General features: G+C 36.9%; 1 protein-coding gene across 4 annotated transcripts in view; it reads left to right on the top strand.

The window, feature by feature from the left end:
• Positions 1-25,307, top strand: part of LOC148080122 (FERM and PDZ domain-containing protein 4-like) — a 58,959-nt gene that overhangs the window by 21,340 nt on the left and 12,312 nt on the right. For 3 of the 4 annotated variants that reach the window (XM_087791677.1, XM_087791675.1, XM_087791676.1), the window contains exons 2-7: positions 15,616-15,738; positions 19,294-19,445; positions 19,537-19,639; positions 19,772-19,817; positions 21,957-22,061; positions 22,261-22,368. In XM_087791677.1, the coding sequence (XP_087647803.1) occupies positions 15,616-15,738; positions 19,294-19,445; positions 19,537-19,639; positions 19,772-19,817; positions 21,957-22,061; positions 22,261-22,368 (637 nt within the window). Of the gene's footprint in view, positions 1-14,308; positions 14,955-15,615; positions 15,739-19,293; positions 19,446-19,536; positions 19,640-19,771; positions 19,818-21,956; positions 22,062-22,260; positions 22,369-25,307 lie in introns of those variants that run through there. The other variant, XM_087791674.1, reaches the window with a different exon arrangement.

Genomic DNA, 25,307 nt, shown 5'->3' on the forward strand with positions numbered 1-25,307 from the left:
ATTTAACACTGATAAAGTCCTGTTCTCTTTAATAATCTTGTCCTTCTGCAAGGTTAGACATCTAACAATAAACACGTGTGTAGCTTTTGTTTATCACTTCAAATTCAAACTACGAATGAAATATTATCTGTACCCAAATATGTTCCAAGTCCATGAACGCTATTAAAAAAAAAAGATTTCAAGTTATTCTACCTAAAAGTATCTGGATGTTAACCACAGATTGCGCTTTCTTTTTTAGAGCCATTGTATTTTAAGACAAGTCGACAAGTAAAATGATACCTTTTTGATACACTTTTTAAAAAATGGTTAAGCTCCTCCATCTGAAGTAAAAAGAGGAAGAAATAAAAGGCTTAAATAAAACCGACAATTATCTTCAGTTGGTTGCGTAAACTTAATTTGCTGTCTTATACATTATATACACGGTATTTATGGTTTTAGATTTACAAACAAATTTAATTTTGCAGTTTTTTTCAAAAGTACGTTTTGTCCTTTGCATCTTTTAATTACATCATAACATGGATACAGTCACTAAATTATATTACCTCTGTTTTCTTTGACAATGGTTATGCATTCAAGTAGCAACTCCTCTGTGTATCATGTGACTAACTAAGAAAACAGGTAATGCTAAAAAGCCATGATTTTCTAGACATTATAGCTTACGATACTAATGTATATTTTCTTAATGGAGAAAGGGTCTCGATATAAGCTCTACAAATTGAACAATAATGATATATTGTTATTTATTTATTAATATATTTGTCCAAACAAATGTACCTTAACTATTACAAGCCATTAAAATCAATGACGTTATAGAAAACAAAGGTAGTCTAATTGTTTTTTTGACTGTAGATGCTTTTAGATTTGATCCATTGGCGAGTCATGGGTTGGTGAAGCTTCATGAAGCATTATCAGTATTTTCCGAACCCAATAGATGGCCCTCTCAGCTCTATCATCTATTATTCTAATCAGTTATTCTATTAAAACCCCAAATCATTTTTAAACTGAGGGTGCCACCTACTGAGCTTTAAAAATATGACACTGTTTCATGAAGCTTCATAAGTCCATCACTCGGATTTGCATGTGTGTGTGTTGTGGCTGCTCATGTGACCTTGTTGCTCTCTCTAAATAGGTTCATATTGTACATGTATCTTGATGACTCAGATTGAAAGTGGGAAGTAAAGTTTTGTATCTGCTGTCATTGATCTTGAAAGCAATTCTGGTCAAAATATTGTGGGATTTCGCTGCAAATTAGATGAACGCGTTTAGTTTCCAGATGGCTCATGTTTATCCATGAGCAGTCAGAATGAGTTCTCCTTCTGTTTGCAGATGGTGTACAAACCAGAGTTGTTTCATAATAACAATGTGTCACAGTTTTTTCCCTCTCAATAAGTCCATCACTGTAGAGCGTTTCAGCTTTACTGCACATCTCACTGCGTTTTTCTTTTTTTGCCGGTTCATCTCATCGATCTGTGCAGCACAAACACAAGAGCCGGGTTGGTTGTTTAGTTCCGGGAAAAGTCTTGGCATGAGTTCCATTGTCTTTGGCAACAAAACTGGCCAACAGGACATGTTTGTGTTGGGAGTATCAGATTACAGTAACTCGTGCCAGGTTTACTTCTACATAATGCCAGTGCACGCTGCTTCTTCATAGGGCAAAGATACATTGTGGTGTGACCATCTGACACGTTTAGGACCTCCTGAAGAACTGTTCTGGCGTATCCGCATCACACGTCCCAAAATATCCCTGTTGTCAGCTCGTGATGCCCTCACAGTGTGAGAGGCCAACCTTATTTTTCAGTGGTTGGAATATAGTTTTCAGTTCAGGGTAACCTCCCACTTGGTGACGCAATAAAAAGAGAAAGATGGAACAGGAAATGATCTAAAAGATGTTTTCTTGTTATGATTAATCCAATAACCGTTCTGCTGATAAAAGGAAACATTTAGAGCTGATGATACGGATAGTGATCTATATACAGTTGGTTTAGCTGTAATGATTTTTAGTCTTAGAAGTGCAACCATCAACCGCAGAACTCACAAAAATATCCAATATGTTTGTTTTCTAGTTTTAAGAATGTTTACTTTCGAGCTGTGAGTTTTCTAAACCTTTATGTTATCTCAGGGGTAAGGTGACCCGAAGGCCCCAGAACAAATATAATTGTTTTATCCCTTGTGTTGTTTCTGGGTCAAGATGAAGGACTCCGAAATATATATAGTTGTAGAGGTCGTTCAACTTGACCCAGAGACAACACAAGGGATAAAACAATTGCATTTTTTTTTTGGGCCTTCCGGTCATCTTGACCCTGAGATAACACAATGTTAAGACGTTTGCATTGGCATTAGTTAAACGTTTTTTCCTCAGAAAATCCCATCACTAAGTAAAAGTGATGCCAAGAAACAAATATTATTTTAAAACAGAAAGGTTCTATATACATCCACAATCAAAAGCTTGAAGTAAAATGTTTAAACTAGCTTTTTTTTTTTGTTTATTTTTGCCAAACCCTGAACATTTACAAGAAGACATTTTAGATAGACGGAAAAGGTTTTTATTTTAGGAAACTAGCAGAATGGAAAGGAAGAGGAGGATTTCTTTTTGATCTCCAATTTCTACAATCTCCTATTTTGTCGAATTACTATTTCAATTACTGGTGCCACAAGTCCCATAATACGCTAAAGCAGCAGTTTAAAGTTAAAATCTGCGCCAACGTTGTCATTGTAAAAACCTGCCATCATTTTCAAACTGAGAGTGCCATCTAGTGGCCTTTCAAAAGGAAGACACTGCATCATGATACAGCATCAAGCAACTGATGTTGTATCATGAAGCAGTGTCAACCTATCACTAGTAAATACCCAAATATTATCTTGAATATAAAATAATTGCCAATAAATTAAACCACAGATTAGTTTGTTCCCCTTGCAAAATACAACTACACAACCGATATTGTCATTGCACTTGACTAGTTAATTACTAGTAATTACAAACATCTACTAAGTAGCTTGCCTTTTCGGTGAGCTACAAGTGCGGAAATTAAAGTCCTGACACAAATCTTCCAGCTAAGCTAACCAGTTTGTACCTTAACATGCAAGTAATAAAACGCAAAAGTCTTAAAGGAGCGAGGAAATATTTAGCAAACACAAATCTCAGAACAGCCCCATAGTAAGATAGAAACAACGATAGCTTTGCTATTACTATCTGAAAATGGCAACATACTACCACATTTTTCCCGTTTGTATAATTTGACGAAAATCATCTTGAGTCTTATGGTAATAATGAGCTATTTATTTTTAGGCATTCCATCGGAATTATCTCAAGTCTTATTGCCACTTTTGGTGTTTATAATCCCAGTCACCTCCCACACCACATAATACGCCGCGCTCCGTGCTTCCGCTTCAATTTGATGAGATACAAATTGTCATTCGTTATGCAAATTAATGAAGCCCTTTTTATTTCTCACGGCATAATAAGATTCTCATCAGCTCCGATTGACAAAACCAAAAAGTGTTCAGAAAGAGGCCCATCTTTCATAGCTGTATGATTTTGAAACGACTGTGCGATGAGGACAGTATCACCAAAAAAGAAACGTTTAGAAAAGTTGCAAAGTCAACATGAAATTGATTAAATGTCATGTCTTTGTATTTAAACCTTTGGCAAGACTGTTAATTTAAAACAAGTATCTTCAATGATGAATAAATACAGTCAAACTATTCATTCGTCCATGATAATAAGATCGTCAGAACTTTCCCCGAACATTCTTACTTTTAGCTGCCGATGCAAGATTTAGAGAGCTCTGACCATCACGTCCTCCAGAAGATGTTTCATTAATATAACTCTACTCTTCTTGCCTCTTTGCAAGCACACACTCAATTATTGATCACTCTGAATTGGTTCTACAACATGCTCAGAAGAAGACGAACGGACAGAAATAACACCGGGTTTTACATTTTCCCTTAGTCTTGAGTTTTTTTTTTCCCCTTGTGAATTCGGTGTGAAGGCCAATGAATAAGACATGGTCCCTTGTTAAGTTAAGCGATTGTTACAGGCGGGTTTTTTTTCAAACTGTACATTTTAAAGGTCTCTCTCAGGGAGTTCTGTGGGTAGAAAACTGACATTTAACTACAGTCTAAAGATAACGGAGTGACAAGATGAATGATGGATGAGCCTGCAGTCATTTCGGTCAGTTGTTTGTTTGCGGCCGCATGTATTCGCTTCAGAGGCGACTGGAGCAATTAGTTCTGCTCCAAATACAGTAGCTTTAAAGTGCTGTGAGTATATATGGAGCTGCACTTACTCTACTGTACGAACGATAGGAACTACAACCAGAAGTTGTCAGGTAAGTCCAGACCTTCTTTCGACATCACGCTACTGGTGAAGAGAAGATTTAAGGAATCACAAGAGTAGGGAACAGAAAAATAAAGAATTCTGAACATCTATCGCAATAACACATATAACCAGGATAACAAAGATTTTCTCCGGGATCAATAAAGCATCCATCCATCCATCCATCCATCCATGCATCCATCCATCCATCCATCCATGCATTTTTTTCTCTCATTTAATTATTGAAAGCTAATTTAGCATAACTAGCTAAAAAAATGTTGTTGTCTCACGTGTAACTCATTCCACTCGGATCTAAATCTATGTTATGGTTTTGGGGACTTTACAGATGAATAATTAACGTTGATACCAAATGCCATACGGCCTGTCAAAGGGTAAATCTTGGACACTTATATCCATTAGGTGAAGACATTGCAAAATAATTTAATTGTTGTTTTTTTTGCTAATTAATTTTGGTAAAACTACATGTGCTTTCAATTACTGGGGCCATTGAATGATTCACGTGATACATAAAATCCACTTTTAAAACAAGACAAGAATCCATAGACATGTGACTGGGTTGATTCTTGTTCTGTTACCTTCTTATATAACCTGATTATTTTCCACAATATGCACTTAAGAGAGTGTTTTATGGGAGAGTGGTGTGGCAGACTTAAATCCTGCATCCAATGAGAACTTTGAAAATCCAATTAGCTGATATGAAAGCTCAGTGAACGAATTACATCTGCATGGCTCAAAATGAATGTGTGCACTTTGCGTACTTTTTTTTGTCTCTTATCAGTATAGGTAAATGTTTTTATTTTTTATTTTAGTGAGGCAAAAACTGTATCTACTTTGCAAAGATCAACTGTTTTAGCCATGAACTGCTTCTGATTTATTTTCTGGTTTCGAGTCCTACAAATGTATAACAACAAGTAACTGATAATTTAAAATAAATGATAATTTTCTTATTTGGGAATCTGATAATGGTGGAGATTCTCTTTTTTAACATGTTAACATTTTAACAAGTTCAACAAGGTGATCATAATAATACATATAACATGTCTCGAAAATTTAGAACCAAATTCAAGACTGCTTAGCATTACTAAATGTTATAAACCTTGTATAAACCTTTACTAAACCTGTTTGCTAAGAAAAAAAAACTCAAAGAAACCAACACAGCAAAGATGTTTTCTTTCTAAGAAAAAAACAAAACAACCAGACTGAGAAGTGCTGATTAAGCATGTTTCAAACCTTCTCACTTGTAAAGGGGTAATGAAGCTTCATGAAGCATTATCCTTTGTTCAGAGACCACTGGCACTCCATAATGAATTACTATGAACAGGTATTCTATCGAAACTTCTTAACTAAGGGCGCCACCTACCCAGTTCTAAAATAATGACATTGATTCATGAAGCTTCATGAGCCCATCAACATTTTTCACATTACCACACATGTAAAATAAATTAAAGGGAAAGCAAGTAAACAAGATGCCGAAACCCTTTTTTTCTTCTTCATCTTTCAGAAATATTTATATTAACACATAACTATATATTTTATGTTTCTCTGTTTTTTATGTTTCTTTACCCGTCCAGTCAAATTTTTAGCAGGTGTCAGTAAATCAAGCCCTTGGTCTTTGGCTTAGGGCAAAAAGTATAATTGTATACAGTTGCACCAGCAGTCTCATTTAGTGACAGACTTCAATACAATACTTGATTCAATTTCTTTTTTTTTAGAAATATTACCTTTAGATTGAATCAGCAGATAATACAACTTTTATTTGTAGCCTGAACTATTACGCTGCAGTGTTGGGTACAGATGTTCATGTCAGCTGGAGTGTTTTGACATGGACCCATAGAGAGATGGATTTGTTGAAGTGCAAGTATTTAGCGTGCATTCACACACTCTGCACTCGTTGATGTGAATTCACAATTCCCCTGATAGAAACAACACAAATACACACAAACACTGTTATGTCATGTGTTCGTTCAACTAGAACAACATACATCGAGAACAAGTGAAACTTTCTTGCTGAAGTTTCTACAGAGCAGCGATGGTTTTGGTCAGTGGTCCCCGAACTGCAGGCCCGGGCCAGGTACCGGTACATGGGACCAGGCCACAAGAAAAGTGTCCGATTTTTTCTTTTATAACTAGTTGGTGACTCTGGCACATCAAAATACTTTTTGCTAAAGATTATTAAAGATAAAAAAAATCCTGTAAAGCAGGGAGTTTAATGTCGATATTATTTAAACATAACGACCTTTAGATAAAAAACAACAAAAATAAATTGGGGTGACCAAAGTGCATAGTAATACATTTCACCATAATGCTGAATCAACATAAGCTCTGGACTGGATTCTCTGCAACAAGATGGTCCCAGACAGAATTTTTAACTCATTTTCTCTTCTAAGAGAAAGTCATGCTAATATGCCACTATTATAAGAAAAACGTTTATTTCAAAATAAAACCCAATTTAGACAGTTATAATCAATGCAAAGTAATTACATTGTTTATTTTCTCCTTTTGTGTAACTCTGTATTAAATCACTCGCGAAACTGAGGCAACTGCTGTTATCTATCGTAATAAAATCCAAACTATATAAGGAACCATAGTGGTGAGTAGAAACCCACCTTCTGCCCGGCCATTTTATTTTTGCTGATTTTGACTGATATAAAACTGGTCTGTGGGGCAAAAAATGGGATGATATTGACAAAGTTTTATGCAGCAGAAAAGGTATCCATTTAGATAAGGTATATTGCTAAAACTATTGCTTGTTTTTAAACATTCTAACATGTGATTAAGCCTTAATCGACTGCTGTTCAATGAACTACTCAGTTCCCTCTTGCTCTGTGTTATGACATGTTCACCATTGTGTTGGGTGATAAACTTTCAACAGTGGCCACTGGAGTGAATCCTACCTTTACTCAGATGGTAGAGACGAACAGTAACAGCCAACAAATCTTTGCACCATCACCAATATGCACATTTATGTTTTTTAATTAAGGTGCAGAGTCAGCAGAAACCCGACCATGCGGGGGACTTGGCTGTAATAACTCAATAACAGGATGATGAGGTACTCGGCTCAGAGATGTAAAAAAGATTTTAGTGGCAGGCTTTATAGGTCAGTGGTGAGACCTGCTATGATGTATGGGTTAGAGACAATAGCTCTGACACTGAGGCAGGAAGCAGAGCTAGTAGTGATGGTGAGGGTTTAATTATGAGTGACTAGAAAAGAGGAGATCAGATGATGATGTGGGGAAAATGTGTAGATGAATTAAAGGTTTTGACATGAAGGATACAGGGGAAATGATGGATCATGGCCATCAGTTTCACAGATTTGCAACCAACAATATCATCGTTGAAGGTCCTTTACACAATCACCACTGTGTACCTTGACAAACCTATTCCCTGTGTCCAAAAATGACCTAAACTCCTCCCCAAATCATCTGTACCCTTTTGTTCTCTTCTTCTTTCCAGTTTAGATATGTCAAACTCATGGCTGAGGTGCCTAAATCTGGCTCGCAAGGCCATTTTATGTGGCTCAAAATCAACGTACATTAACGCGGAGGTGCCAGTCTCTAAGAAAATATAAGGGACAGAGATTATAGACGTCAACATTATGATTGGGTAATACACACATTGACGGTTGTCATTTTGACTGATAAACATTTTGTCCGCTTGTATGATTGAGTATGAAACCCTTGCTTAAGTTTATGTTCCAGTTGCATTTTATTGATGCTTTTGTCTGAAAAGTGACCTTGAATGTCGAGATTGGCACCTAGGAATAATACTAATCGCAGTATTTGTAAGTATTTATGTCACAATATATAGGCTTTTTTATTACATATTGTCTCTTCTCGTCTGTACTATTGCAACAGTCTGTTTTCATGTCTTAATAAGAAGGAGCTATCTTGCCTGCAGTTGATATAGAACTCTGCAGCGAGAATTCTGACCCACTCAATAGAAGAACTCACATTTCTCCGATCCTTATAACTCTTCACTGGCTGCCAGTTTCTTTCAGGATCAACTTTAAAATTCTGGTTCTTACTTTCTATTCATGGTCAGACTCCTCCTTACATCAGTGATCTGATCCAGCCTTACACCCCAGCTCGGGCTCTGAGGTCTGTGGATCAGAATCTACTGATGACGGTTCAGGACCACCTGAGAGAAATCCTTCCAGGCTGTTGCTCCTAAGCTTTGGAATGATCTTCCTCTCCCTCTCGTTGGATGGATCTACTGACTCCTTCAAGAAACATCTGAAGACTTTCTTATTCGTGCAGGCTTTTCCTTAATTTTCTGGGACACCTGTGTTGTTCACTGTGTTATTTTGATCTTTTAAGTATGTCTTTTTTGAGAATTTGTTTTTATTGTTTAAGTGCTTTGTGACCCTGGTCTAGAAAATCGCTCTATAAATATTACTTACTTACTTTTGGAGGGTGAAAAAGGACAAAAACAGACTCTGGGTGTTGTGAAATCCTGAATTACATGAGTCTTTAGCAAGTTTTATTATTTGTAGGTCGTTAAAGAGCTCTTGGATAAATAATAGAATATTTACTGTGACCTTCATGCATTCTTAATAATGATTTCTCTTCTGTGTATGCATGTCAAACACTTGCTCTACAGATGGATAGATGTCAAGCTTATATAGCCACCAAAACATGGCTGTTCTGCCCTTTTTTCTGTGTTTTTATTTGTGTTCTGCTCTGTGACATTTACACAGATTCATCGTGGTGCTGTGGACTGTGTTTTCCCACAGAGCTGCACTGCTGTGCTGCAAAGGTTGAAGCGCGAGACTGTTAAGTGTTTTAGCTGATCACGGAGGCGAGGACATGAATAAATCACTTTGTGGCAGGTTGTTCCACTCATTCTTCATTCTTGTGTTTGTTGTGCGCTGCAAATAGTTACAAATATGATGAATATTTAACACACGCATGTTATTGCAAACTGGTTGTTTTCCAGCTCTCACTGTATACTTGACATCTGCAAAGGTATTTTAATGCAGTTATTTAAATACAACATAATCTCTATATGATTTTAACAGCTATATGTTTACCGAATTTCTATGTCTGTGTTATTTAGGCTCAGTTTACTGACCATTGCCAGGATGGTAGCCACTTTGAATGTATTTTGAAAGGGACATGAACAAGCAAAATATAAGCATAAAAAGTAAGGATGTTTGTCACGTTCACTAAAACCATATAATGACATTTAAAAAAAGAAGAAATGGAATAACATTAGTTTTATGAATAAAAAAGCTGGATACATTTAGATATAACACAATAAAAGAACATTATGAAACAGCATGGCTCAGCTCTACCACTTATACAAGCGTCACACCGTCCATTAGCACAGAAAGACTTGTAAGCGGAACAACATTGCAGCTAAATCGCAGAGCTCAGGACTATTTTGTAATGAAAGGTGCTGTTCTCTCACTGAAATGTGCAGGAAGGTTGCAGATACAAGGTGCTTGATTTATACAGCTGGACATCCCGATAAAACCAGTTTTTCTTCTTTCACCTTGAATTAAATTAACTTTATCGACACCCAAGAGACGCCTCGAGGAGAACATCTAGTTCACCTTCTTTGGTAGTTCAACCCTCGCGTGTGGAAACAGACGTTACATGAATGATTATTTTACAAAAACACTAATTTACTCGGAAATCATACTGAGATTATTAGTTGAAATAATTGTACTTGGATAATTTTGTGTTCTGTTTGACTAAATGTGTCACTAGATTGGTGAGTTGTCGAGAAAAGTGGTTCCCAACAACAGCCCTTATGCCCTGTACTGGTCCGTCCTAATTTTTTTCTTGAATGTCTTAATTAATGTCTGTTTAAGTCTTTAACTGTTAAGTCTTTAATTGTTTTAAGTGTTTAATGTCTTTAATGTGTTGCATCGTGGGACCAGAGAGGACCACAATTTCATTTGGGCTGTATATCTCAATACATGCATATTTGACAATAAAAGAACTTGACTTGAAAAATATCATATTTCTCTAAAACCCTACTAACCTGTGACTCTTGTTTCAGTCCCGTGAAAAGCGAATTCCTTATTATGTGTTTCAATAGACTTTTATATAGAAATATTGCTAATTAACTGGCTATTATATATTTATCCAAAAAATTAATAAAATATTTGTACCTCTTCCTAAAACTTTAAACTACACTGTTATCTTATATTTATATCTTTTTTTTCTTTATTTGTACATGTTTTTCTTTCTTGTGTATCCAAAAAAAAAACATTTTATACATAAAGTTTAAAAACAATTACTCTTTAATTCATCTTTCCTTCATGTCCTATGTAGCTTGGATGGGCTTGAGTCTCCCTCCCCCTGATCCCACAAAGGGAAATGTTTTTAAGGAGGTCAGGCAGAGACTGTCAAGGAATTATAATGTGCAGAAAATGAATTCCTTTAATGAGTAAGCAGAAAGAACATTAGGAGTTCATGTAGAAATCTTCAGTTTACGCCATGGTTAATATTAAACGTGTGTACTGACAGGTCATATTATATTTTACATTGTGAAGAAACCTCCTTTGGATAGACTGGCCTGATAGCGCTCAAAGCCATTATATCATTTCCACGAGTAATGAGTTCATAAAGTACCACCGCCAAGTTAACACTGAGAGACGGAAATGAACTTGATTCATTGTCTTTATGGATCTTTCACTCTTATGTAACTTGGATGTCCTTTCGTCTGTTCAAGGTGTCCGAATATTTGCGTCATTCGGCTGAGCTTCGACAGAAATATTTGGCCCGGAAAGGGATTATAAGAATTAAATGACCTGTGTATAAAAAGTTGAAGAATTGATGCATAGAATGAAGAAGTGGAATGGTTTTTGTGTGCTACTAGCCGTTGTTAGCCTCCTAATGATGTGTGCTAAATTGTCTTGTAAGTGCCTTTTGCCTTTTGTGCAAGCTCAGTCAGTCTGGATAAAGATCTTGAGAGGTTTTATAGATTATGTGTCCTCCGTGTACACACCCTTGCTTATGTATGTGCGCGATAAATAGACATGCTATTGGCAGAGGCAGTCTTTTGGATGACCTAAATCCCAAGGCGGAACTAGCAAAATGCTACACAGCCTTATTTAAACTGCATTTGCAGCCAAGTCAAGTTCAGAATCGATCAAAGTCAAAGTGTGACATTTTAGCGAGATAATGTAGTCAAACAGAAGAAAGAAGAATTCTGACATTTTTACAGTCACGTTAAAAAAAAACATTTGGTTATTTGAGAAAAATAAATTTTCATTTGGTTTTTGTTTTCTTTCATTTTTCTATCCGGAAAAAAAAGAAAAAGATGGTCTGAAGTGTCAAGATTGAATTCAAAATAAAGTGACACAAAAATGTATTTTTCTTTCTTCTTCTTGCTATTACAATTAAAAACCCTACAATCTAATATGACTCGGTCATACTCCTCATTTACTATATCCATCAACAGGATGCGATCCTTTTTCTCTAACCCGGTCCCTCCATCCCCACCAAACTCTTCGTCCAACATATCCTCTGTAATTCATCTTTATCTGGACAAACATTCCGGGTCCAGCCTCCGAAACCTTGTGTCCAAACCAGCACAAAATCTATTTGAGCAGTACACAGAATTTTCACAGAGCATTTCCAATAGAATATCATATAATACCACTTTTCCATTGAAAACTAAGTTTAAAAAATGCTTGTTCAAAAAAATAATAAACCGTAATTTTGCAGAATTTTCCACTTCAATCCGAAACATTCACTCTCAGACTGAAGCAACAAACTCAATCCAGATTGTGATCTGTTTTTCCAAGAGACTTTGGTGACACTGACTTGTTGACCAGTGCACTCAAACATCCCTCCACACTTCCGATTGTGAAGTGCCGTGCGGTTGTCACAATGTCACACATTGATTAACATAGCCGTAAATCACAGCCTTGGTTGTCCTTGCCTGATAAATAGTGATTTGTCAGAATCATTGGAAAAGGGTGTTTGTGTGTCAAACTGTTAAGTACACTTACGCCAGCGTGTGCAGCTTTTTTTTTTTTTACAATTTATGATTTCCCTTGTGTCATCAACATTTATCCAAAGGGTTGAACTTCTACTTTGCCAATCCATCACCCGCATCAGATATTGTGTCCTCAAACATCCGAATGGAAAGACGAGATGATCAATAGCTGTAATGGAGGTCCATGGAGGGCTGGATATGACGAATCAATCGTGGACGGAAATCATCCACATTCAAAATTCTAAACTGCTGACAGTATTTTTATTAACCTTACAATTGTGTTTATTAAGTGCGCTCTTTTTACAAGCATTTTAAAAAAAGGGTTCTTCTTGATGCAAGTCCAAAATAGTTATTAGTTAGTTAATAGACTATCTCAAGAATGGATACCCCAAAGATAAGTCTCTGTATCAATGACTCTTTTTCAAGGCAGCCATATATGTATAGTACAAATCTACATAAAGACCTGTAGTATAGCTTATTTATTTGACTCATAATGGAATAAAATGTGTCAAATCTATTATCTGATTGATGTTTGTATTTAAAAAATATGAACTGTCAAACATGCAGATCTGTTTGCATCAACCAACCTTGAAATTACTTCATTTAATCCCCCCCCAGGAAAGAGAGCTATTGATTTGTAGCTTAAACTTATGCATTTTTGGCCGAGTGACTCTGAGTCACTCTTCCCTCTAGGCATAGTCTATGACAGTGATATTGATCATATCTGAGCTGAGCTTTTTGCGGGTACAAAGATTATGATGGATTCTCCGCATTCGTGGTTTTTTTTTAATGCTCTTTTAGCTTATCATGTTTAGATATTTCAGTGTTGCTGAAGGACCATCTGAAGACTGTTTATCAATAATCTGGTTTAAGATATTATTGGTTTCTCTTCTCATTTCATTCATGTCAATTTGAGACCAGCTACTTATTGACAATTGTGTTTCTTGGAATAAGTGGGGCCAGGTTTATGACTGGTGGAGGTGAAAGGTGACATGTTTGCTATTTTCGATAAACTCTCTAGACAGAGTACAAGATCAGACATGAGTATATCGGAATGCATGCTTATCTGTTTAAGTGCCGACTAGTATAGCTTCTTTTAACTGCGCGTCATCAATTCCAGAAGTCTGCACCTCTAAGTTACTTGTTGTATAAACAAATCAGGCGTGATTAAAGCTGGCAAGAGGAGGAACGAAGCCCATTATTGGATCATAATGGACTCCGCTCTGGTAACCTCTCCTTCACCAGGATTTCAGACGGGGCAGAACTTTATAAAGTAATTACTTTAAATTCATGGTCATGATGAAGGACTTACTGCATCTTGGAGAGGAAGACTTTAACATTTGAAACATGTGAGTCAGGAAAGTTTGGTTTTCACACTAGTTACCTAAAACATAAAAAGGAAGAAGACCAACAAGTGAAAGAATTATATGTATACCTCAGACAAGTGCGAAATCAGGTAATCATGACTAAATGATCAGGAAATGTTAATTATGGGACAAAGAACAGACATTTAAATTCAATGCAAGTTCCTGTGATTGCGCACCACTATAGTTTGTGCCATGTAGTTCAGGGAGTCTACTGCCAGTCTGATGCTCTTATTGCTCTTAACTATATTCCAAATGCTAAAAAATGCTTTTTTTTTTGTAGAAAACACAACTTGGGTAACTACTTTTTCTTTATTTCTTTCCTAGTTTCATCAATATAATCAACATTATTTCATGTTTTTCTTGTGACACTCAGATGATGGAATTTTACACTCTAAACACAAACAAGCAATACCCATGCAGACAGTAATGTGCGTCGTTTGGAATCATTTCCGCTAATTTTTTTTCCATGTGGTTAGAGACATCTGTTAGTTATGGCTGAAAAAAGTGTGACGAGTGTGTACAACAAGTGGCGACCGAGATGATGGACGAGCGCGAAAAATAAAGTTGAGCATCAAAGTTCTTCAAGCATCTTGGTTCGAGGTTTAAGCTTTGGAGATTTATCATTGTTTCAACGCACTGCTGTCGGAATATCCTCTTACCCCTCATACACTATCTCTTTTGACATGTCCTTCTCATTTTCTCTTCCCTTTACTCACACAAGGACTCACATTCACCCCGCACACACAAGCATGGATTTGTTTTCTCTGTGATGAAAGGGATTATGGGATAAAGGAGGCGAGGCCACTGCAGTTTACTTCATATCAGACCAAAGCTTCTCCCGGCAGCAGCACAATGACAAACAGATGAATGTCGGTTGAAATTGTCACACCGTTAACTTTGCGAGCCACTGATTGGGATTCTCGAGTGGTGCTGGATTTGTTTTCTTTTCGACTGATAATCGGCAGATTGCGTCCGACTGCGCTCTGTTGATAACAAGACTCCGAGGAGAAGAGTGGGGAAAAAAGCTGTTTTGGTCAAGGTTAATGGAAGCTAGCCATTCGTGGAGATGCTTTTGGAGGTGTTTCGTATTTTTTTTTTCTTCTTCTGGCTTTTGCTCAACAACACAACTGGTCATCATGATTAAAACAGAAACTTCCCGGAGCGTTCCGATCTCAGGACCATCTTTTTTTAATCTTGCATTGAGAGCCATGGCATGACATACTGATGAATCCGTCCCATCGGCAGCGCAATGTGGGAACCGATCGCTTGGAGTCGTACGGCAATGACATCATTATCTAGTACGTACTTTACGAAAACTCATTATTCGCCATCAACAGCTGAAACCTTGCAGTGATTGCATAGTAGCCTGACATTGCGCTAATCTTTTCATTGGTGCCGTCGCCGCGTGGCAGTCTGTGATCACTGATTCTAGGTCAGAACAATAAAGTGTTCCCATATGAGAGAGGGAAAGTGTTGATGATTAAATTCTCCTGATTTTATTATCTTTTATTGCACTTGGGATCATTTCTGCGAAGATGAAAACTTTATGATGTGTTGGAGGTTTTAGAATCAGCTCATTGCTTTCTAGAGAAAGCGTATTCTACTTGGTTTCCTTGATTTATGCCACACTGATGAATAATTGCATGTACATCCTCTTCCCAGGCTCCTTCCGCCTGCAATCTCCTGAAATCCTCAACAACATTATTAGTGTAGTCTGCGATAACCCAGTCACCTCTCACACGTGGAAATAATGCTTGTCATTTTCTGGTGCACGAGTTCTCATTAGTTGGTTTCAACAAACTTTCTCCTTTCCTATTTTCCTACTTTTTCCTGCTGAAAAGTACAACATTTAACATAAATGATATTAAATATTTAAGTTATCTTGATCTGAAAGCAAGGTTAAGCAACACTGAGGACAATAACGTGTACAAGTATACGATTTCTTTTCTTTTCTTTCAGTCATAGGAGTAAAACATCGGGCTGGCCCCCACCTGGACAGGGCACTTGGGGTGGACTGCAGGGGCCACCGTATAGCTGGGACAGCATGAGCAGCACCAGGGAGGGCCGGGACCTCCTCACCAAGTACGTTCTGACAGCGACTTTGAATCTGCAGGCAGAAACACTAGAGATGTGTATTGGAAAAAATGTGGTAATATGATACATATTATGATGCAGTGGCAATAAAACGATATATATTGCGATATATTGAGATACTGTAGGAACAATGTTATATTTGTAATATTACATGAGAATTTGACCCTAGAGAGTCAAGTTGCAGAATTCATAGACAGCAAAGTTTGCCTAAATATCAGCTTTAAACACTGCTGGAGTCTGCTGTATCCTCTGGTCCTTAGTCATTGCTAGGTTCTCAGTGGATTTCATTGTTCCTTTTGCTGTGGAGGCTGAATGACTGAAGCCACTTAGCGGCTGGGAGTTTAATATCAACGCAAAAATGTACAAACACCTTTAATATCTTCATGCAAGTTGTAAAAAAATGAAAAAGGATGTTTCATTTCAAAGCAAAAAAAAAAAAGATATGGTAGATACAGGGCTGTTGGACATCAAGACAGTATTGTGCAGATAATATTGCAATGAAACATTATATTGTCTTACACCCCTAAGAAACAATTAAAAAAATATATATTTCCATACGGATAATAACTAATCTCTCTGTAATTCAGATAAACAGTACAATCAGAGATTTGAACCATGATGCAGAATAATTATTGCGAGGGAATGCCAAGTATTAAAGTCAACAATAAAACTGCAGTTATTATTTTAGAGGTAAAAGAAAATATGCACCTTTTGATTCCAATGTGGATCTAATCAAGTTAAAGACAACCAAAAGATTCCGTCTCAGCTTCTGGCAATTACTCTTCTTTGCCCTTTAGTATTGGCAGCTTCCTCCACCTATTCTGCACATGCTCCCTACTCACACACATGTTCTTCATAACCTCCTTCACCACATAAAGAACCTAAGTTAAGGCCTTTTTGCCTGGCTTCCTACACTATGACAACATATAATCATAAAGATAGATGTCGTGCTCAGATTGTGCTGGAGTCCTACTAACTTTTTGTCCAGTTGGGCTTTGTTTTTCAAAAATCTAGCCAATTACAGCAATATGTTGCTCTATGTTGTTTGCAAAACAGACTTGATGCTTCACCAAAAAAGACTGTTTAAGGTTATTAGGCATAAAGACAAGGACACTTATTAACTAGCAAATCATGATCTTCATTTCTCTGTAATTCAGTTGGTTTAATTTTGAATCAAACTCATGCAGTAAAAAGCTTTTTTTTTTTTACAAATTGTCTTCCCTGTGTAACTATGCCTGAAAGACCCACTCAATGAGTCATGTGGGACCGGGATGGTTTTTATACGACCGAAGTATTGAGATAATTTTGGTAGTTTCCAAGAAGATAAAAACAGGAAAATGAAACAAGAAAAGGCACATTCTGCAAACAAAGGCACATGTGGTACTTTGCAACGGTGTAACAGAGGAGCCACAACATTGGGGAAGTCAGGAAAATAATTGTAAAAAATAATTCTTGGTTTTTTGTCACAAGCAATTGAAACAGGGAAAGAAAAGTCAGCACCATTTTACAAATTATTCATATTTAAAAGTTAAAACTATATCCTAATTTGACTGTTAGACTAAAAAAATCTGCCATCAGAAAACAGACATAATTTACTTCTTGACCAAAATGATTTCCATTGAAAATCGGTTCAAGGGAAATTTGCATAAACAAACCTTGATACTGCTTGTTGCCTGGTGATGTTAGTAATTGTTAACTTATCAAGAACAAGATAAAACCAATGAGGTATAGTGCTGACTGACCTCATGATCAATACAGGGACATTACTTTCTCACCTCTGGTAAGAGTGGTCTGAAATATGTTCTCATTTTCACTGTCCTTGAGGTAAAAGACAGGGGCATGTAAATAAATTAACAGGGATTGCCCTCGACCCCCTCACTCGGCTGCCCTCCCACGGGATTAAACCCTTGATGATGTGAATGGCGAGATGAGCCGAGGTCGCAGATTGGGACTCGCTTCATTACAAGCAGATTTAGCTTCAGATTTGTGGAGTAGGCAGCAACGTATGTGACGATGAGGGTGAAGAAAGTTATTAATAAAGGTTTGTTTATTTATTTAAAAAAGACTGGCCATAGAAGCAGAAAATACAACAGGATGAGACAAGAAGATGATAAGCTTATTCTCTGTTGAGAGCATTGCTTTATCTTCAATAAATGTGTAAGTATGTGCTCATGGGTTGGAATGTTTTCTCAGATCGTGCATTGACTCGCTCGTATATTGTTATGAGTATCTCTGGGCGTCAGTGGAGAAGAGTGTTTCTTGGGAGAAGGACTTCCTCTCCAGAACCTCCTCTGATCAGCTGGTTACACCCACAATCTCACAGGTTATCAACAATACCTCCCCTGACCACAGACAAATATGGCCCTCTGACTGTGTTTACGTGGCCCTCATGAAGTCACAGTAAAACTATAAAAAAGCTCATATATAAATGATGGCTGGCAATTTAACTATTTGGTTGACCATTAAATGGATCTTACTGACTTAGTCCGGTTCCTTTTCTTTCTTATATTTGTTCCTTTTTGGGAAAATAGTTTTAAGTAGTATTTTTTTTTAGTAATTTTACATCATATTTCTAAATTAAATGCATTTAACATTAATATTGCAAAACAAAACTAGGACTTTAGCTTATTTGGCTTTATTTTATGATGTAATGGCATAACTAGACTTAATCTTTTGCATTCGATTTTTGTTTGTTGTTGTTAAAAAAAGTAATACATTTAAAAATTGTTATTTTTCTTATGGATCTTAATAAAAATTAATGAATAATTACATATGTAATACAACCCCAACGAAGCGTAATTTGTTATGTTTTTAATTCTTTAAAATGCTTCTTTTATCAATCCCTTCTTCTTTTCGGGTCCACGGCTCACAGTATATAATGTGGCCCCTGAGGGAATCGAACTGCTCATCACTGCCTAAGCCATGCCTCCAAATCGAATCTTTGGAAATAGTAAAAAATTGTCACTGAGAACATTAAAATATTCGCAAAACCATTTTTAATTTAACTATTATCTCTATCAATACATTTTCCTATATAGTTCAAATTGAATACTGAAGAAAAAATAAACTAACTTTTTGTAGAAACAAAAACCCCAAAACTCATGATTAAGTGGAAAAAAAAACGTTTCTTGAGTTATTTTCCAAACAAAATAAGTGTATCATCGACTCAAGCAGCTTGAAAAATATGAGTATAGTATCAAACTATTTACGAAGAGCTACAGTGTGTCACCGAACGTCACCTCGTTTTTGTGTTGCCTGATATTGCTGAATCAATAAAAGAAGACCACGAGGCTGAAAACTTCAGTTGGAATGCAGTGCCTGTGATTTACAAAGGACTTCTCGGCATAAATGTCGCGCTGATTGACAAATCGGAGCCAAACATTCTGAATGATGTACAGCACAAACCATTTTCCGGGGTTTTAATGCCATCTCGTGAAATCTCCTTTCTGTCAGAACAAATGCATTAATCAATCTTTAGTGCAAGTCGTTAGAACAGAGACTCATTTTCATTTATCTCTCTGTTTTCACTCGGATCGCTTCCAGCCAAGTGTCCCAGTGCAGCTCCCTGGAGGAGGTTCACCAGGACGCCGTCCCCCCTGCTCCTCGTTTGGTGGAAATGAGGCGAGACCCGGTGCTGGGTTTCGGATTCGTGGCGGGCAGCGAGAAACCAGTGGTGGTCCGCTCGGTCACGCCAGGTAAGAGGAGATGATGAGCCGCTCGGATTTGTCGCCTTGTAGATTCAAATGACATGTCATGGCTCGGGTCACGGCGTGTGTGTGTGTTCAGGTGGTCCGTCAGAAGGGAGGCTGATGCCAGGCGATGAGATCATCATGATCAACGATGAACCTGTCAGTTCCGCTCCGAGGGAACGAGTTATCGACCTTGTCAGGTAGATTTACAAGCCCTCACTGTGACACTTTGACATGTGCAGAAATAAGAGCTGATCTCGACTCATCAGATGTTCGTCAGCAGGACATAAAATATATTTTTCTGTAAATCATCAATTTTCTGTCCTTTTCAGGAGCTGTAAAGAATCCATCTTGTTGACTGTTGTCCAACCATATCCCGTAAGTTAACTTACTTTAAATCTCTTAAAAAATGAAAAGGCCTTTAACATCAATATGACATCACACCAATACTTTATTGACAAATTGTGGCTTCGACAGACAGTGACATTGGTCTACAACAGAGGTCACTGCCAGAGGTCAGCAACCAGATTAGGACAAAAATGTAGCATAGAACACAAACCGCGAGATCAGCGTTCCATTTTGTCCGCATGTGTGTTGCATTCTAATCCTTACAATAAAGATTAACATTAGGACGTTCCGGGGAAAGTTTTTGTTGGCCAGCATGTCCGTTTATGTTTAGAGGAAAACATGCTCTGCAGTTGTTTGTTAGTGTCGATGATCGTAGTAAAAGAGTTGGTCCTGCAAAACATTGGTTCATTTTGGAATCTCACAGTTTAAATTAAATTAAAATAATTGTGTCAAGTTTCAAGGGTAATTGAACACGCATTGACATTGTTTGTTTTCCTCTTCATCTTTCATTAAATCGATGCTTTGATTCTCGAAGAGACAATACTCTCTCGGCTTTATAAATAAAATTATGTTTTGAAATGCAACACACCTGCATACAAATGAGTCGCCGATTACGTCTCAAATCGTGCACTGAAACTAATATACAGTTCTGCCTTTTTTGTCGAAATCGTTGAAAATGGCAAATCACAACAGGCCATTGTACATGCGTTCACGGGAACTCGCATATTTCTCTGATCGTGTCAGTCAACAACATGTTGCCTGTAGGGCCTGATAAAAAATATATTTTTCACACAATAAACATATTCTTGTTATGTTTGGTTTTATATTTCCTTTCTTGTTGCCCCATTAGTAATAATTGAATAATCAACAACGTCATTAACAGATTAGAAAAATATAATTTATCATCCAAAATAATATAGTAATAATAAATAATTAAATGATCAGTAGCGTGTACCAAACATGTTGGTAGTCTAATAGGTTGGTGGTCTAGAACAAATGTGGACAAAGTGCAGATGGGGGGGGGCATTAAATGGCCCTTTGGCTGTGTTTATGTGGCCCTCATGAGGTCTATGGTCATGTAAAAAAACTTTTTAAAATTGTGTTTATTTGTATTATTCATCAGTTCACCTCTAAATTTTGATTCAGATTTTTTTTTTTGTCTTCAGTTAGTGTCAGATAAGTATTTATTGCCACTCAAAAATATTTTAGAACATACTTTCAAAACATTTGGAAACACTATTTTTAGATTTTTTTTTCTTTTAAAGTTATATAAAATTATAGTTCTAAGCATATTTAGCTTGGTTTTGTTTGATGGATGAAGTGACTGTATAACTTATGACTGTATGATTGTCTTCCCTTCTATTCTTGCAAATAACTTGATGACTGGAGCTTCCACTAATTTATTTCCATAACTTGGTGATGTCAGCCTAGGAATCTGACTTAGAGCTGAAACTCAAAGATCAGATTTAAGGCAATTTTACTATAAAAAGTGAGGGCAAATGCAGAAGATACTTTCTGTCTGATATCTCTCTGAAGCGAGAACTATTTTGGTTGCATCTTTATACTCCATCGTGAGTTATTCGTTATCCGAAAGACAACAGCAAAAGGTTACAAACGGAAGAACACAGACTGGAATGAATTACAGATGGTCTAAGATAAAGGACAGGATTGTTAGTGTTCTTCCTGATGGTGTATCTTAAGCCTGGTCTGTATCATTTGGAGAAATCAACCTTTTTTTGGTTTCCCGCAATGCCAAGGCAATGATTTAAGCACAAGTAATCATTGAAAGTGTTAATATGTTTGTTTAAGTTAAAGTGATAACTTAAAACAGTATTGAAACAAAGACATGTGTTTATGTTTGTACAATTATAGTTTCAATTGGCATCAAAATATTATACAAAAGTAGTTATAAGAATTAAAATATAGTATTTGTAGTAATAATGTTCATCGTATAATATGTGATCGGTTAATGATTTTTTTTTCTTTTTAATTTCATTTGTTTGTTATTTAAAGAAAGTACTTTTGTTATGGTGCATGATAATGTTTTATTTATTTATTTTAAATTGTGCACGTGTTTCTGCTTCTCTGTCTCTGTTTTTTCTTCCTCCATCTGTCTACCCATCCCGACCTTCTTCTTTCCTCTCTCTTTTTGGACGTTTGCCTTTTTAGTCTCCTAAATCAGCGTTCATCAGTGCAGCCAAAAAAGCCATGCTCAAGTCCAATCCGGTCAAAGTGCGCTTTGCAGAGGAGGTCATTATAAACGGCCAGGTTCCAGTCAGTTCCGCCACACACACACACACACACACAAATACACTTGAAACACACAATCACATGCATGTGGAGTAACTATCACAGTTCAATGTTGACAAAAACGTTTCTGTTAACTTGATGTTTTAAAACCCACTGATAATTAAAAGATTCACAGCAAACCTTGTTGACATGCAAATCCCGTTCAAGCTTTCTTTTATTGCAGAACCCGGTGAAGGACAATTCACTGCTGTTCATGCCAAACGTCCTGAAGGTTTACCTGGAGAACGGACAGACCAAGTCGTTCCGCTTCGACAGCAGCACCTCAATAAAAGTGAGTGTTTTTGCACTTTTCGTAATCTGGACTTTATTCACTCACTGATCGTCACGTAGAGCAAAAGTGTGAACTCAATCCAAGATCAGTTGACTCATTATAAACTAAGCAGTAACTCGACTTTAACTGTGTTCTGAATAGCTTGGAATTATAGCCTGATATGAAAATAATGTTTTATTTTACAGTTTCTACTTTGTTTTTAGTGTTTTGATTTAGTATGAAATGTAAAACTGCATTGTGTGTAAATTAACTCTTAGCCAGGACTCCCTTAAAAAGAGATCTGCAGATATTCATGTGACTTTCCTGGTAAAATTAGTTATTATGTTATAATTATTAATGCTTATATCACAATGATATAATATAATTTTTATAACTGTGTTATTGATGCTGGACAAAATAATTTCTCCTCTGGGGATCAATAAAGTATCCATCCATCCATTCATCTATCCATCCATCCATCCGTCCATCCGTCCATCCATCCATCCATCCATCCATCCGTCCGTCCGTCCGTCCGTCCGTCCATCCATCCATCCATCCATCCATCCATCCATCCATCCATCCATCCATCCATCCATCCATCCATCCATCCATCCATCCATCCATCCATCCACCCATCCATCCATCCATCCATCTATCCATCCATCCATCCATCCATCCTTTCATCTATCCATCCTTTCACCCATCCATCCATCCATCCATCCATCCATCCATCCATCCATCCATCCATCCATCCATCCATCCATCCATCCATCCATCCATCCATCCATCCATCCATCCATCCATCCATCCATCCATCCATCCATCCATCCATCCATCCATCCATCCATCTTATCTAAATAAGGGTTATATGTAATAAAAAAAAGGTTCAACATATTTAATATTGAGAACCGCAAGAACATCCGTCATTTATATCTTGTAATAACAACGTAACAAACTTCTGTGTACTATTGATACGTTGCTGAAGCTTCATGCAGCATCTGCCTGTGATGTGCCTGGTGTGGCCTATTGAGTTTTGAAAAATGTATCACTGATTCAGGAAGCTCTGTCAGTTCATCACTTCTCTGTACTTGTTTATTATTATCACACAGAGAATCAGTAAAATGTACCTGTGCTGAGGTAGGAGTGAGATTTGAAAGGCAGCCAAGCAGCTTATAAGTCTGGGAAAGGGAATCTGCATTCTTTGGTAGGTTGCAGGTGCTCAGATGCGATTGGTTGCATCTACTCACTGAATTCAATTTGAAAGACGAATGAAGGAGCCACTTGCCTAAACCAAATCCATACTGTGAATTCAACTTTTAACTTGTTATTTAAGTCACCCCCAATGCAAAGAGTGTTTAAAAAGGGGTCACAAAGCTGCTTTTAAAAATAAATGCATCATTAGAATGTGTCCACTTGCTCTGGGTCAAGGTGAACGACCTCCACCACTGCATATGTATTTCTGGAAGCCAGGAAGGCCGTTCACCTGGACCGAAAAGCAACACAGGGGATACCACAAACACATTTATTTTGGGGTATTCGGGTCACCTTGACCCTTGAGATAACGCAAGGGTGAAAGAGAAAACTTGTTTTACTAGTATTATTCGTCTGGATTGGCTTCATCAATGAAGTGAATCAATAATTGTCTGATCATTTTTTATACTGCAATGAAAATAATTTCAGGATATAATTCAGCATTACCTGAGGCTCATATTGATGACTCAAGCGCTTTTATCTTCTATTGCTTCTACTACTTTGTCAAAATTTGAAACATTTTAATTCGCTAAATACGTCTCAGTAGCAGGCCTGGAACGATGAAGCTTCATGAAGCACTGTATAATTAGAGGACAGTAGATGGCGCCCTCAGTTCAATAATGATGATGCAGGGTTACAAAGTCGTGCAGCCTCTGTAAAAATTGGTCAGCCTATCAATATTATTTATCATTTGCCAACAGGTATATTTTGTAAAAAATATTGTGTACATCACAAAAGGAAGATTCCAAATATAGAGTATAGCTGCCTCTTTTTAGTATGGATAGAAAGCACTTGTGGTGTTCTGGCTTATTGCTGTGAGTTCCACCTGCCAAAAAAAAATCATCCTAAACGTTCTTTGCTTCAATTGAATTAAAAACCTTGCCAAAGCTCATTTTCTTTAGTGAAGCAATCCTCAGAGGGGCATCTTGTATCGCAGAAAGTCTTTTCAATCTTTTCCATTTTAAAAATGGCATACATATCATTGGTAAGTCATGCCAAGGGGCCACATACGGCCCTTTGACTGCTTTTATGAGGCCCTTATGAGGTCAAAAGATCAATTAACAATTTTATTTTTGTGACAAAAACATCTCTACGTGGCCTTTTTTTTCCTTCTTTAATCCTTATTTATTTGTCCTTGTTGCTAGCATTTCTTTTTCATCAATAGCATTTAGGTAATTGAGGTAAAATGAAAAATTGTTGAGAAAAATCATGGCCCCCATTTTACATTTTATTCCAGATTTAATACATTTCACTTATTCAGATTAGGTTATGAAAATCTAATGGCACAATAACATTTATCTTTACATTTTTGATTTTTGTATTTAATAAGGTTTTGGTCTTAATTTCTATTGGCTTGATGGTCACTTACGACGTGTATACTGTGGCCCCTGAGGAAATGTAATTGCCCACCCTTGCTATAATTCATGCATGTCCAAAGTGACATTTGTGGCCCTAGAGATGCAGTCTTTGTTTTAATGTTATTAAGTGTATTATTTAACCGGAGAATGGAAAACATTTAAAAGATAAAATTAAACTTTTTAAATGTTTTTATTACAAGATAAGTCAAATGAAAACAGCACAAAGTGTATAATAATGGTGACTAATAACTGATGTTTTTTCTGGCCCATCAAAAAGTTGTCAAATATTTGCTGGACTTGGTGGAGATATTTTTGAACTTCCGAATGAGACGAGTCTTGGCCCACGCTTAT

The sequence above is a fragment of the Callionymus lyra genome, chromosome 5, assembly GCF_982586985.1.
Source record: "Callionymus lyra chromosome 5, fCalLyr1.hap1.1, whole genome shotgun sequence".
Taxonomy (NCBI): domain Eukaryota; kingdom Metazoa; phylum Chordata; class Actinopteri; order Syngnathiformes; family Callionymidae; genus Callionymus; species Callionymus lyra.